Source organism: Pieris brassicae, chromosome 4 (genome assembly GCF_905147105.1).
Source record: "Pieris brassicae chromosome 4, ilPieBrab1.1, whole genome shotgun sequence".
Taxonomy (NCBI): Eukaryota; Metazoa; Arthropoda; class Insecta; order Lepidoptera; family Pieridae; genus Pieris; species Pieris brassicae.
Window position 1 is genome coordinate 4534102 of NC_059668.1, and position 14173 is coordinate 4548274.

Consider the following 14173-nt stretch of genomic DNA (forward strand, 5'->3'; position numbering starts at 1 on the left):
TACATTTTGTTCATAATTTAAAATAATAAATATAATGGAGTATAAAACTGTACATAAATACTAATAAACGCTCGTTTTTATTCGGACTATGAAACATTTTTCATAATAAAAATAAGTTTTTTAAGTCCGTAGTTGTTCCTAGCACTCGCGAGCGCTTATTTTATATACTAGAAAGGATTATTTAAGATGAAATATGACTTATTATATAAACATTTCTTCATATTTTAATACCACAAGGACGGACAGGCAAGTAGGCAGCCTAGGTCGTATCACAACTGCCTACGCTCACCTACCTAATTACACTCCGTCTAGACGTCGCAACGATCCTCCCTTACACCCTCTGACCACCCCATATCATCATTTAATAAAGAGAACGCGATATTTTATTAAATTGCTTCTAGTCGACCGACAAGTCACCATTCAGTCTAAAAAACTAATCGAATGGATGATGTATTTAGACCCTATTATTACTAATTTAGCGTTACCCAAGCAATAAGAGCTGCATCGTAAATCTACCTGTTTTTAGGAAAATAAATAACTTTAACGGTTAATACGATAATATATTTCCAATTCGAATTATGTTATTGAGACGAGTACTAAAAAAATAGTTACCTACAATTATCTCTAAATTCTCGAACCATCTGGAAATTTCTTATTATTTAAATACACAAAATGTTAAAGGTAAAAGGTGCGTAAATATCGTTTTAAAATATTGTAATAAGTTCCGTTTGCTTATGCAAATGTAGTAATTAAACTTTCAAGTTATAATCTCTTTTTGACTTGGGGAAAATCGAAGGAAGAGATGAGAATCAGTCAACAATTTAAAAAGAAATCGATATTGGAATTTTAAAACTAATCTGCATTTCAAATTATTGTAAGAAAAACTTATTTCACACAAGACATTCCAAACTCTGAATATTCACTTGTATCAAGACTGCAGAATATGTTGTTTGTTTTAAATCGAACCATTGATGTCGATGTATCAATGGCCACGCTATGTTGATGTCGAATAAAATATATGCAAACGTGCGAATTGTCTACTCCGATTAGGTCAACAATGAGTAAATTATCAATAACCAAAGTTTCTTTCCGTAAAGTATACCTACCTGAGAAGACAGGTATGGACAAGCAGCATGAGCAAGATCACCACGTGGCCAGGTAACGCCAGCTGGAGAAGTTATTTCGGTGATCGGTGGCAGGCCCCGGCAGACCGACACCAGACGTCGCCGCCGCCCCCGCGCTCTTCTAACTACTAAAAATAACCGCGCTGTGCATTCTTGGGCGAACAATGTCGAATTTTTGTTAAGTATGTGCGTCCGTGCAGAATGTTTTGGCCCTAGGGCGACCCTTGACCGCTCCGCTTTACTTACATCTAGGTCAACTGGGATGTACATACTCGTAATTTTCAAGAGCTGGGGAACGACTGAACGAGGAGGAAATGGTGAAACAGCATGCGTCCAGTCAGAACTTCGGTTTGTTATACATAATACATATAATACAAGAAATATTAAATGGGAAGATAAATGAATGTAACATATAAAATGACCTTAATATCAAAATACATTAAAATATTTGCCGTCCCGTTGACACACTCTCATGAATGACGTGGCTTGGTTTTTACAGGTTCTCAAAGGAGAAATTTTATTACTCCCACCTATTGAGAAATTCATAAATAACATCCACTAAAGATAGAATGCCTGCATCCTTTATAATAATTGATAGATCTCGGCACTTTGTAAATAATGTAGTTTTGCTTGTTACCTGATAAGTTTTTAACGTTTTGAATAATTCTATTAGCTTTAACCAATATATCAGAATAATTTCATTTGAATTTAGATATTAAGAGTGTTCCATTTAGGTCACTTTTTCAATTACGGTGGATAACTAGAAGCACGTGGCCTCACTCTTCCTTATTTTAGCCGTCACCTCCCAGAGGTCGTTTCAGTTTAATAGTATAAACACGTGTAATCCTATTTGTATTGTAACAGAAGTATGCATGATCTTTAAATAAAATTACTATTGTAGGTGAATGCTCGAAACTCTGTGATAGTCCTACAGTAAGCGAATATCTAACTTTTGGCTTAGCAGAATAATACTAAAATATTTGTATAACGTCAAATTACTACGTATATATATCTTCAACTAGAAATCACCTTGCTTGGAACACCACCTTTCGAAGAATTTCTCTGTAAATATGTACATTGTTTATGGGTCTTAAAAGACAGCACAGACCGTCCATTATTTAAAGGGTAACAAAAACTAAACAATTTGTATTGATTTATCCGAGTGGATATTGTATCGGGTTCTTCATACATAAGCCTATCGTTTCTTTAACGATAACTGTTTAATTTTTCGTATTATTTGTGTTATGGCCTTAGGTTTCGGAAGGAGAATAGAAACTACAGTCGCTTATAGATTGTGAAGAGGGTTGTCTGATCGTTCCAGGGTGGTGGTGGGCGGGCGCATGTATCGGCGGCGCAGTGTTGCTGTGCGCCGCAGGTGCGCTGGCACATCCGCTGCTACGCCGGCGTCTCGCTGGAAACACATATACCACAGCCAACCCCGTAAGTACGCTACCATTATATATGGAATATTGTTTTAAAGTAAAATCGAGATACATTGAAATGAAATTACTTTAGATGTTGTAAGATTATCTTCAAAGTGACCTCTGGAAAATTTTATTCGGTTTGTGCATGGGATTATTTTTGCATCGAAGAACGGTACTCAAGCCTACTTCAGTTTTAAAAGATTCGAAATTCCCGTATATCAAAAACGTATTGAATTATGTCATACGGGAGTCATAGTTACCCTTAGAATTTCTATTATATTCTCTATATTACACTTCTACTATATTCTATTCCGTCTTTTATAAATATATAATTAATACGTTGTATTGTTATAACAGAAAACAATGTAACTTACCTACCGACTTTTACTCACATAATTTGAAGAAAATTCCTCGCGGTTTTTAGGATATATTCACTATAAAAACTTGGCAGATACATATACAATATACATATATGGTAATTAAGTGTTGCACGTAATTGTGGGAGCAAATTCTAATGGGTATTAATTTTCTAATTCCACAGGGAAATAATTAACCACTAAATTGTTGACGTTACCTTAACAAAAGGAAAAAAATTAAAAAGGTAAAAAGAAAACTTGCAAGTAACTTCCAAAGGCTACATTGACACGTGACATTTTTTACTTCACCTTTTAAACTTTATGACTGAATATCGACCTGACTGGAAATTAAAAGACATTCTTGTTTTAATGGTTTTAATTAATTTTGTACTGGTCATTTTTAATGTTTAACTACGATATAAGAAACCCCGATCGCGTAAAAATCGTAAAACGCGAAACAAGAAAAATAGAAACAGGATATATTTAAAAAAAGTGTTGATGACGAATTGAGCTGAATTTTCAGTGATAAGCGCATGAGTCATAATGACGTTATTTAATTTATATATAATATATATATATATGTACTACATATTTTCAAATCTTTGATCTCACGTTTTAGTTGTAAATTGCGTTAAGCCTTTTATTCATAATGAAAAGGAGTAACTAGAGTAAAAAACAAGTATTTTTTTAACTACATCTTAGGATTTTGTTTGTTACGTTTAATTCTTAACTCCCGAGTACAGCTCAATCATTGAGCAATGCCAACCGTCTCGTCTCACGAGCCGACAAAACGCGTCATCGCTTACTATTACATTATTATAGGTGCGCATACATAAACGCGCCGGTAGCAATCGAGCTTTATTCACTCGTGTGCTACCCCATACGTACACATATGCTACACTCACTGTCGTCTAGTACCACGCACACTAGTAGATCCGTCGTATCATCTCGGCTTCCAATTGAGCACACCACTACAAGCAGACGGCGTGTACGTGTAGAGGTGTTTGTAAGACGAGGTCGATGCGAGTGTGTGCGGCGACATCGGGGCAGCCGGTGCACCCGCGTCGCCCGCCCGTTCGCCCCACTACGCGACTGCGAACACCGCGCCGCGCCGCGGTCGCGTCCGCGTCATTGAACAACAAGACTCGCTCGATGGCAGCCGTATTACTGCCAATATGAAAAAAAGAGTTCATAGAAACTCTGTTACAAAATTCGCGATAGTGGATATTACATGTTATCTTTGTTTTACAAATTATTTATTTTTATAGTGTTATTACATTCAAAAACGATATATTATTTATTAGTGAATGTTAGTTAATTATTGTAAAGTGCTTTAAGGGTGTTGTAATCTCCGTGTATTGCCCTATGATTGTTTTGTTTAAAATATTCTAAGGTCTTACAAGATAAGTTGTAATGTGTGTGATAGTGTTGCAACCAGCGAGCAAGTTAAACATGATAGTGTAATCGATTCGCTTACAAGTGACTCGAGGGTCATAGAAGTTGAAATATACACAGTTCTGCCATCGATAGAAAACACGGCATTGTGGACAGCACTGACTCAAATAGTAAGTTTATAGCACGTAAACTATACATACGATGTAGACAACAATCTTAAAGCTTATTGTTTAATCTTTTTCGTGTTTGTTGTTAGCCATCCGGAGTAAACAGAGCTAGCTTAACGAAAGTGTAAGCAATCAAAACGTATTGTAAATTATTAAAAGAATAAAGAAAGCAAAGAGAGAATAATGTTTGTAGTGTAGCGAGTGAGACTCGAGTCCGATCTCAGTGGAACGGCCGCGAGACGGCGGGAGCGTGCCAAGTGATAAGAGCCGCGGCGATAGCGACGTCACGCCCAGACGTTGTTTGTGTGAATTTAAATAAATTTTCATGACAGACAGTTCCGTAATCACCTCTTGCGATAGTCGTGACATGCCAACTCGATAATATCAGTTGTATTAATAATTCGATATAATCTAAAATTTTGTTTCCAATACTTACTACCTATGTAAATTAGAAAAAATGTTTTACACTATTCCTAATAACTTTAATCTTTAAGATACTAAAAGTATACCTTTTAAATATGTCGGAAGAAAAAAGTAATTTCTACTCAAAAACACGTTCATTCAACTACGTTTTCATAACTAGGTAATTTATATTTCTAACTCAAATCAATTTAACAACACGATCTTCACACACCAACTTTCTTTCTTCCTTATTTAAAGCTTTGTCATAAATACAGACGTAAAAACGACTTATGCTCTACATATAAATGTATGCACGGGTTTTTTTTTCGCTAGCCCAGTTCTATATTAACGAACGTTCTGCCTTATCTTTAGTAGGCAATTAAGATTATTTCATACACTGATCTGTTAGTAGAAAAATCAAGCTTTAGCAAAAATATAAACGCAGGGCAAAAATACGCAAATATTCTTATTCATTTTAAAGAAAAATACTAAGATGAAATAATTTGAATTATGCCTCCTAAAACAAATGTATCATCTCTAAGATACACATAATGCATACAAACAATGATGCACTTGAAAATATGCACTTTGTAAGCATTGGTTTCGTAATTTGAATAACAGCATTTTATTTGTATATAAATTATCATTATTTTTAGGCAGATTAGGCTGAATGATAAAAACCAATTGTTTCGTATGTCTTCGAATAGCTCGCACCACATAGGTGCGCTGCTCGATCATCTGGAGTCTATTAATGAAAGTGGCAATGTCGGAAACTTCAATACTTTACATCAAAATTTCTTCTCGAAATATGATTTTGGTTTTAGGCATACTGTAAGAACAAGAATAATATTCTAAAATATAATATACTAAAACGATATGTAAAACAAATATTTTCTAAATCGCTATCCTCATAATTACATTAGATGTAAATAGGTACGGATTACTTCGACATGTTTTGCGGATATAGAACTTATAATCTAACCACCTTAATATTAAAAAAAATATCCACTGCATATATAACATTTATTCAAATTTTCTTCGGTCAAAGAGTATGTCTAAATAATCGTCTATTTGTGGGCTGATTATTTTGTTGTCTGGCTATATTTTTGTAATTTTCATTGTGGTCCATCAAGCATGTCATATTTCTCAATATAACCACTATTTAATTTGCAAGTACATTTTCTTAGCATTTTTTTCTTATCCATAAGTAGGTAAATAATGTGTTTACAAATAGGCTATCGTAATTTTATTCACTTTTAATACTTATTGTAAGTTGTAGCATTTCTTAGAACTCAAATACGCAAACGTATTACGAGTCGAGGCATAATAATGTACCCGAAGTTTATAAAATAAACAGAATCACTTTCACCTTATATCTTCATTTTGTTCTGAATGAAGAAACATTATTTCTCGTAAAATAAAATATCGTTTTGTTAATTTTTTGTTTCTTGACTATTTTTACATCCATACACTTAGAAAGATTTGACATAAACAACCGAATAATAATAATACAGTGGCTACCTCTATATGGGTCGTGGCTGTAGATCCGTTTCATTAAGATTTTTTTCTTACATGTCGTCTATTTATATGACATGCCGGTTTCGGCACGATATTTGCACAACTATACATTACACATTAAAAGAAATCTATTGGTTCACAGTCATGAACTGAACGCACAGTAGACAGTCACACGCTTTACCAAACACCACTTACGAAACTTGAAATCATTGAGCGTAATTTTTTAAATGTAAATAATTCAATTAATAATTAGTAGGTAGACACGAATTGGGTCAATGGCAGTATCCACGCCTGAGAGCAATATCCTAACTATATCTACCAATAAGCTAATAATAAATAGTGTCGTATGAATGTACCAAGTAACATTTCCCTCCCATTTTTCATTAGCTTCAAATTACAAAAGCGTCGAAACATTTTCGTCGTCCCATATCTAAAACCTAATTTAACTTGCATTTGATTTCAAGGTCTATTAAACTAGTTTTCTGGAAATTTACATTTTGTCACCATTTAATAGTAGATCACGTCTTTAGATTCTAATTTTACCTACCTGGGTAAATTATGTCACTGGATAGTGGACATGTCTAGCATCATAAAGCCGAGACAATGTTACTAATGCTAGAAAGCCCTGTCCGAAACCTAAAAACCCAGCAAACTGAAGCATTCGGGAGGGGTTTAAAAAATATAACAGAAACCTAGACATTTAGCTGGAAATATACTATTATAAAACTCCTTTTTTGTAGCCATTATACATTATTTATGATACCGTACGTATATGTGTACGAAAGTGTATTTGTTAGTGACAATGTTTTTTGTTAAATATGTGTCTTATAAAGTGTAAGTTCAAGCTTACATAGGACCACATAAGTGAGAGCAGTGTGTTGTGATTTACAGATGCTCTCGGTACAAGTGCCGGGGTGCGCGGGCATGGAGCGGTTGGGCGCGCCGGGGGGGACGCGTCTTCGTCACGAACTCAGGCACCATCATTCCTCATTGTAAGTATACCTTTGTAGTCCTAAGGTCAATATGCTTCAACCTGATTTACCACCAGAATCTTATTATATCGGCACCATGCCTCTACATTCCCCCAACTTCTTTTAAAATCTTTTTGTATTGGCTCCTCTAAAACCTATATATATCACAGTATATATGAAATTCGTGAAAGAAATTATCGTGTTTGTCAGATTTGCAAAGTAAGACGGAGAAAAAAACGGCTGAACGAAAACGTTTTTTGAAAACGCTGCCTTAACGTTGAGAGATATATGATTGAATTTTAGAGAAAAGTTTACAATAATCTCCATTATATAGAATAATTTAGGTAAATCATTTTTCTACGTTTACGGGTCACGGTTACCTGAGCGAAGCCGGGGCAAGTCGAAGTAGATATACATATATTTAATTCAGGTCAATTTTGAACACTTATGAAAGTAGAAAAATTACTCAAATATAAGTCTAGCTTTGTACTCGATACAATAGCACTATATTGACTGGGGCATCACGATCAAATGAACCGTTGAATGGCCACTCAAAGCAGATCAATCCCCTTGATCTTCATCCCCCAATGCCGAAAACAAAAGTGAATACCGATTAACAAACCCCCTTTCAAACGATTAACTTAACCCTCTTTCAGGGTATAACGATACATTGAAACAAAAGAAATACTTTAAATAATGTAGTAGCTAATAATTCCTTATATCATATGGTTATATAATAAATGTTGAAGTCGTAGTTTGTAGATGTTACTATACATTGCTAAATCAAAAAAAAACCCAGTGGCCTCATATTTCTGTATGTGTTCTGTGATCATTTATTTTTTCTAACGGGTAGGTAGTCAGCCTTCTGATCCTGACACACGAAGTCGACTTTTTTGGTCTAAGGTATACCGGTTTCCTCACGATGTGTTCCTCATAGTGTTAAATGTTCATATAGACAGAAAGTCCATGAGGGCTTATTTCGAACCAGCCATTCTCAGGGTTAAGAGTCGAACGCTGAAGCCACGTAATCAAAGAAGAAACAATTGTTATTTTTTCATATTAGAATGCAATAACACAATGTGCAATTCGCCCGGTATCTCATTGCAGGGTTTGTTAGAAATTTCGTACGATTATGATTACTTTGCGAACACAAAATCTTATACAGTTAAGGAAATTTTGATAAGCTATAACACGCTAAAGTCAAAAACTTTGTTTCCCCTTTATCTTCGGAACCACGTTACTACTGTAGTAGTAGAGTAGTCTACGATATTGGTCAAAACGTTTGCGATAAGGTTATATTTAAATAGGCCTCATTCTTTCTCTTCTGATGGTCCATGCGGATGGTAAACAGCCACGTTGGTAATCTTTTGCCTTCTTTTCATGGCCTCTGCGCATTGTATGGCCTACATTCGTTGTCGGCATATAGTAGATAAGCGAGTGCGCTTATGCAGTTTATACATTATCATTTATTCAATTTTGCGGACAAATATATATATTTTCGAAATCATCGTTGATTATAATGGATAGATATAATGTCATGCATCATATCTTGCTATTATCATCACCAGTTTATGATATATAAATTAAAATAACTAAATTTGCAATGTCATAGTTTTAATGACAAAGTTTTACCAAAACTAATGTATGATTTATATACAAGACACCTCAGTACTTCCATCAAATGGACAGCATGCATACATTCAGACAAAATAATATTAACCATTGTTCAAATCAATAATCAAATTACAAAAACGTACATGACCCTAATATAATAATTCATTCTAAAATATTCTTAATATTATTTTCGAATTCATTATTAGTAAAGTCCAATCGATCAGGCATAGGACTACTAAACAGCTATTTGTAGTATGTTAATTGCAGATGTTATGGAAAAAAGAGCAAGCCAAAGAATATGACTTGCGAAGTGGTAGTAAATATAAATTTATAATTTAACTTCTTTTCTGACGTTCATAAGTGTACTTTTTTACCTATATGAATAAAGTTATTTTGAGTTGAGTTTATTAACAAAACACATTATTCAGTCTAGTAGATATAAATTTCACGCGTAATTAGTCAATAGAAATAGGCTATGAATATCGTTATAAAACCTTAACAATTTAAGCATTGACTGTGGTTAAGAAATGTGTCGTTCTTATACTATAATAAAATATTTTTTTCTATGAAAATGATAATAACCGCGTTTCAATTTAATATTGTCCATATTATAATAAAAATCATTCATTTCAGGGAATGGGAGAAACAGCAGAGGTTGCAGGCGATGGTTGGTCGTCTGCAAGAGATGGTGGAGCAGGAGACGCGCGCGCGGTCTGCCGCAGCAGCGGAACGGCTTGGCCTGCCTCCCAGCATACAGCTGCCGGACGGCGAGTACGGTCAGGACGCACACCTACAATTACGAGTCCCTTATCAGGTCCGTAAGTACATTTACTATTATTGTAGCTTGTATCGTCTTAGTATATATATATATATATATAAAAGTCGATTATATTTGCATGCAGTTTAAAAATTCTGCAAAAAATACATAACTCTTCCGCGACTATTGTTCCGATTGTTATATATAGCTATCTAAAGAATAATTATGGTTTGGCATAATATACAGTTTATGTACATTATGCCTATTATACAGTATGCATTATACAGTAATATACATGTTTTTGACAGAATATGGCGGAGAATTTAGTGTTATAATAAATATTGAACTTATTAACTACTATAAGGAAAGTGAATACAAAGCTGACCTTTCTTTGTTTAATTTCTCGCAAAACCTACTGAGATTTAAAAGAAACATTATATATTTTGGTATCCGTTGTAGAAAGTCCCGACGATAACTATTCAGACATAGATATGATATCTTTTTCCTTTGATATTACGACGAAACAGTTTTTAACGATAAGCCTTGACAGACACCGATAATTGTCCATTTATTTAACTATGGCTTGTGGTGTTCCAGCAAGCCGAGCTGACGAGAAGCAGCTTCCAGCCGCCGCCGAACAAGTGCGTGAGCGACGTACCCGAATGGGCGGTGGGCGCGGCGGAGCCGGTAGGCGGACGGCGCGGAGCGGGCAAGAAGGACGGGCTGCTGCAGAAAGCCACACGCTGGTGGGTGCGCATGGGTGCACGGCCGGCGTCGCTGCTGCCGTCGGCCGCTCCGCCACCGTGCGTGATGGTGCCGCGTCGTTCCGCGCCGTCACCGCCGCCCGACGCGTGACGTCGCCGCACCTGTGCACCTCTCTACCATATCACGCTTACATTCCATTATCGGGACGACCAGACTCGCCGGCGGGCGCTCGCGTCCCGGAGTATTATAGACTTGCTAATTTATTTATTTGGGGGCGGCGCTGGGCCGGCCGACGGAGTCCCGCGGCGCCGACGGAGACGACGCCGGGAGAGCGACTAGTCTTCGTACTTTAATCGGTTAGACGTAGGAATGATTGTTTCTGTTGAAATTTTATGAAACGACGAGGTCTCACCGCCCGCCGTTCGTGTCGAAGGTGTGGGAGGTGTGGGTAACGTGAAGTGTGCGTCCGTGTTCCTCGCGCTGTCTTTGAGTTTTCTAAAAACTAAGACTGAAATATAATAAAAATATAACACTTTAAAATCTACATTAAATGATAATACTATGTTGTCTTAGATAAAATTAATTCAAATAGAAACAATTAAAATTATATAATATTTAATGAATCTTTGAAATGTAACCTTTGATGATATAGTATATTTTGAAGGTCAGTCAAATGTACGCTAATCGTCTTGCAATGTACAGTAACGCGTATAAGTAACCTATGTTTATTTCTCTCCAGCAGCTAAACTCTGATTAAACAACTTTTATATTTATTTGTAACGATAAAGGTGTATAAAATTATAATGCATATCAGTACAGTAACGGCAAGGAATATTACTTTACAAAGCATAGTTGACTATTTTATTGTAAATATTTTGTCTTATTTAATACTAGAATAATGGTGACCGACGTCACAATGGCGGTCACTTCAATTGAGTGTTTGCTACATTCCATATTTATGTTCAATTGTTTCGCAACGTACTGTACTTGCTTCGTTCATCTGTCCGATGCTCACGTCTGCATGTCCCTTCGCCACTAATGTACTGACAATAATAACTGATAGTGAGTATTGTTATCAATGCAGATTGCATTAGACGACAATCAGTCATTGTTTAATGATGGTTGAATTAGTTATAAGAGCAATGTTTATATGCATGCATGTATTCGAAGGAAATAGCAGGAAATTTAACCTAGAGGTTAGTTCCTTATACATGCATGTTAATATAAATATTGTAAAGTATGTATGTATTTATTTGACTGGTGTCCGCAGCGTCAAATTGCAATGCAATTTCATGAAGTGTTTTTCACCCCGCTTGCTGGTCCGAATGTTATGTAAGTTTATGGTGCTATGCTTTTTCACAGCAATAGTCAAATGTATTAATGTTAGGTACATTGGAAAAATTATTTATTGTTTGTATTCGTCAAACTGCAAACGAAAATAATCCATGATGCTCATGGATTCGTTTGACAAAAAAATACCTGAAACAAAATTACAGATACAAATGTTGCCAACTATGGGCAATATTGGCACCACACACAGACTGAAATTTATTTATTAAAAATTAGTTTGTTAAATTTAAAAAAGTCACATCAAGATATGTCACCGAAAAATATAAATATAACAAAATTGTACATTGTATGCTGCGTGTGAGCAGTATCACATGTTGCCAGTTTATGGCCGCTCTGACACTGTAAATTTTATAGTGACATATTTGCGAATGACTTTATGTATTTGGAACTTGTTTAGTGTGTGGTGGCTAGACTTAATTTTCACTAACTAGTTGGTTATTATGAGATACCTACTCTAACTTAAACTGTCAATTTAGATTGTTTAATTATATCTACAAATTAATTGTGTTCCGTAATGTAAGTTTAATAAAATGTTTTGGGTCTTAAGAATTTGTTCATAATATATACATAACATCTCATAGGTAGTTGACTGGTGATAAGTGCAATAAATTAATTTTTATGGCCCAAATAAGTCCAATTTAATTAAAATTTATGTTCATAGCTTATTGTAATTGGAAATTTATGAATCTTTGAGCGTGTCTTCGTAATTGTATGTACTGTGTAGATACCTATTTTCATAGTCATAATTTATAAGGCGTGGTAGAAAAAGCAATCCTTGTACAAATGCATAGCATATAAATTAATATAAAAGTTGTTTAAAATAGTTTGTCAGAATAGTTATTAATCTAGATAACGAACAATATTCCATTTGTCATATATAAATAAGTGAAGCAAAAGCAAATTATTATTAATAAAAATGCATTAAATTATGACCTACCAGTAATTAATATGAAATTTTATTTTAATTAATTCCTATGAAGGTGCTTTAAACAACTATACTTGACGTGAATAAACTTCCAACATAAAATTCAACAATATATAACATAGAATATATTACACTAGAGTTAGACATGCGAAATTGAAACCTGAGAACCTCTAACTGAAACTCACTGTTAACCCGTGGTTCGTAGATTTTACGGCTTAAATATTTGAAAGACCCGAGGCGCAAATTGATGACGTCATTGGAATTTATTGTATTTATTATTGGAATTAATACTCTTAAACTTTAACCCTGGACACTTAGTGTATTTTTTATAAATTTCATAACTTAGTGCCCCCCTGTAATTTAAAAATTATATAATCATAATTATAATATCATAATATCTTAGCCGTAAATGTCAAATCATTTAACAAATTCGGATATAGTAAGTCCTATGAAATTGACGTTTTTTCGTACTGGCCACTGATCTCAAATAACTCCTCTTTGGTTAGGAATACCAGAGTATTTTCTTTCAGCTATTTACTCGTGCATTTAGTTTATTTTTCTTTGCGGAACTCTATTTATAAAATGGAAAACATGAAATATTACGTTATTTACGAGTACGAGTTCCACCGTGGCACCAGTGCTGCAGCAACGCCTCGAAGGTATAATTATAATATGTATGGCGGCGGTGTCGCGTTCGCCATTCGGTGCCCACGTCCCAGCCACTTGAGTCTGTTGTGATTTATGAGATGGATGATGTTTGTTGTTATCCACATTTACTGATAGGCCATAGAAACTTATATGCGGTATTAAGTAGCGCGATGTTTCTGTAATTAAGGCGGTCCAAAATGTCATCTTTCTTATGTAAGGGTATGATTACTCCCGAGTTCTGGCATAGTCTCATCAATCCACCCTCTCTATAAGCGTGTGGAGGACACGAAAAAGGTATGGCCCCAACCTGTTATAAGATTTCTGATGGTATATATCATCGCATCCTTTGGTTCTTAAGACATTGTATAGCAAAAGAAGTTTCTTCAGCCGTTGGTAAGAATTCGTCATCTGTCCGATTAGTGTCAAGTGTCAATTCATCTTGGTCAGGTATAACGTTTGCATTGGTAGTAATAGTAGCAGCCCATCTTTTCAGTACCATCGATCATTTACAATTTCACCATCTCTGTTACGGCACGCAGTTGTCCTAGGTTTGAATTCTGTTCTCCGAAAGTTCACTTTATTGTAGAAAAGTCGGAGGGCCTTTACTTTGTGCAGACTTTCTATAATGCTTACTTCTCTCATTCATTTTCTCTCTGGCCTCTCTATAACGGGCTCTGTTGTTTCGAGAGTTCTTTGACGTTCAGACGCAGCTCTACACTCTGCGTTGAACCAATTCTTCCTTCATTCCGTCTTTCTCATATCAATATTTCAGAGGCTGCGGTTTGAATTGTTTCACTGCACTGTTGCCAGATTATTG

At 35.3% G+C, this 14173-nt stretch overlaps 1 protein-coding gene across 4 annotated transcripts; it reads left to right on the forward strand.

The window, feature by feature from the left end:
* Positions 1-1426: 1426 nt before the first annotated feature.
* On the forward strand, positions 1427-12718 carry LOC123708629. 4 transcript variants are annotated; one of them, XM_045659431.1, is made up of 5 exons: positions 1427-1472; positions 2446-2564; positions 7278-7378; positions 9605-9789; positions 10326-12718. In XM_045659431.1, the coding sequence occupies exons 1-5, from the start codon at positions 1439-1441 to the stop codon at positions 10784-10786; spliced, it is 900 nt and encodes a 299-aa protein (XP_045515387.1). In that variant the 5' UTR covers positions 1427-1438; the 3' UTR covers positions 10787-12718. The 4 variants fall into 4 exon arrangements, with proteins under 4 accessions (XP_045515387.1, XP_045515389.1, XP_045515388.1 ...); XM_045659433.1 differs by having other exon boundaries at positions 9605-9785; positions 10326-10733; XM_045659432.1 differs by lacking the exons at positions 1427-1472; positions 2446-2564 and adding an exon at positions 3950-4469 and having other exon boundaries at positions 7261-7378.
* Positions 12719-14173: the final 1455 nt, after the last annotated feature.

What these genes read in the sequence shown, in the direction of transcription:
- LOC123708629 (XM_045659431.1), top strand. Translation starts at nt 1,439, where the DNA reads ATGGTGAAACAGCATGCGTCCAGTCAGAACTTCG. An exon ending in TGCGTCCAGTCAGAACTTCG is followed by an intron (nt 1,473 to 2,445) that starts GTTTGTTATACA and finishes TGATCGTTCCAG; the next exon opens with GGTGGTGGTGGGCGGGCGCA. An exon ending in AGGCACCATCATTCCTCATT is followed by an intron (nt 7,379 to 9,604) that starts GTAAGTATACCT and finishes CATTCATTTCAG; the next exon opens with GGAATGGGAGAAACAGCAGA.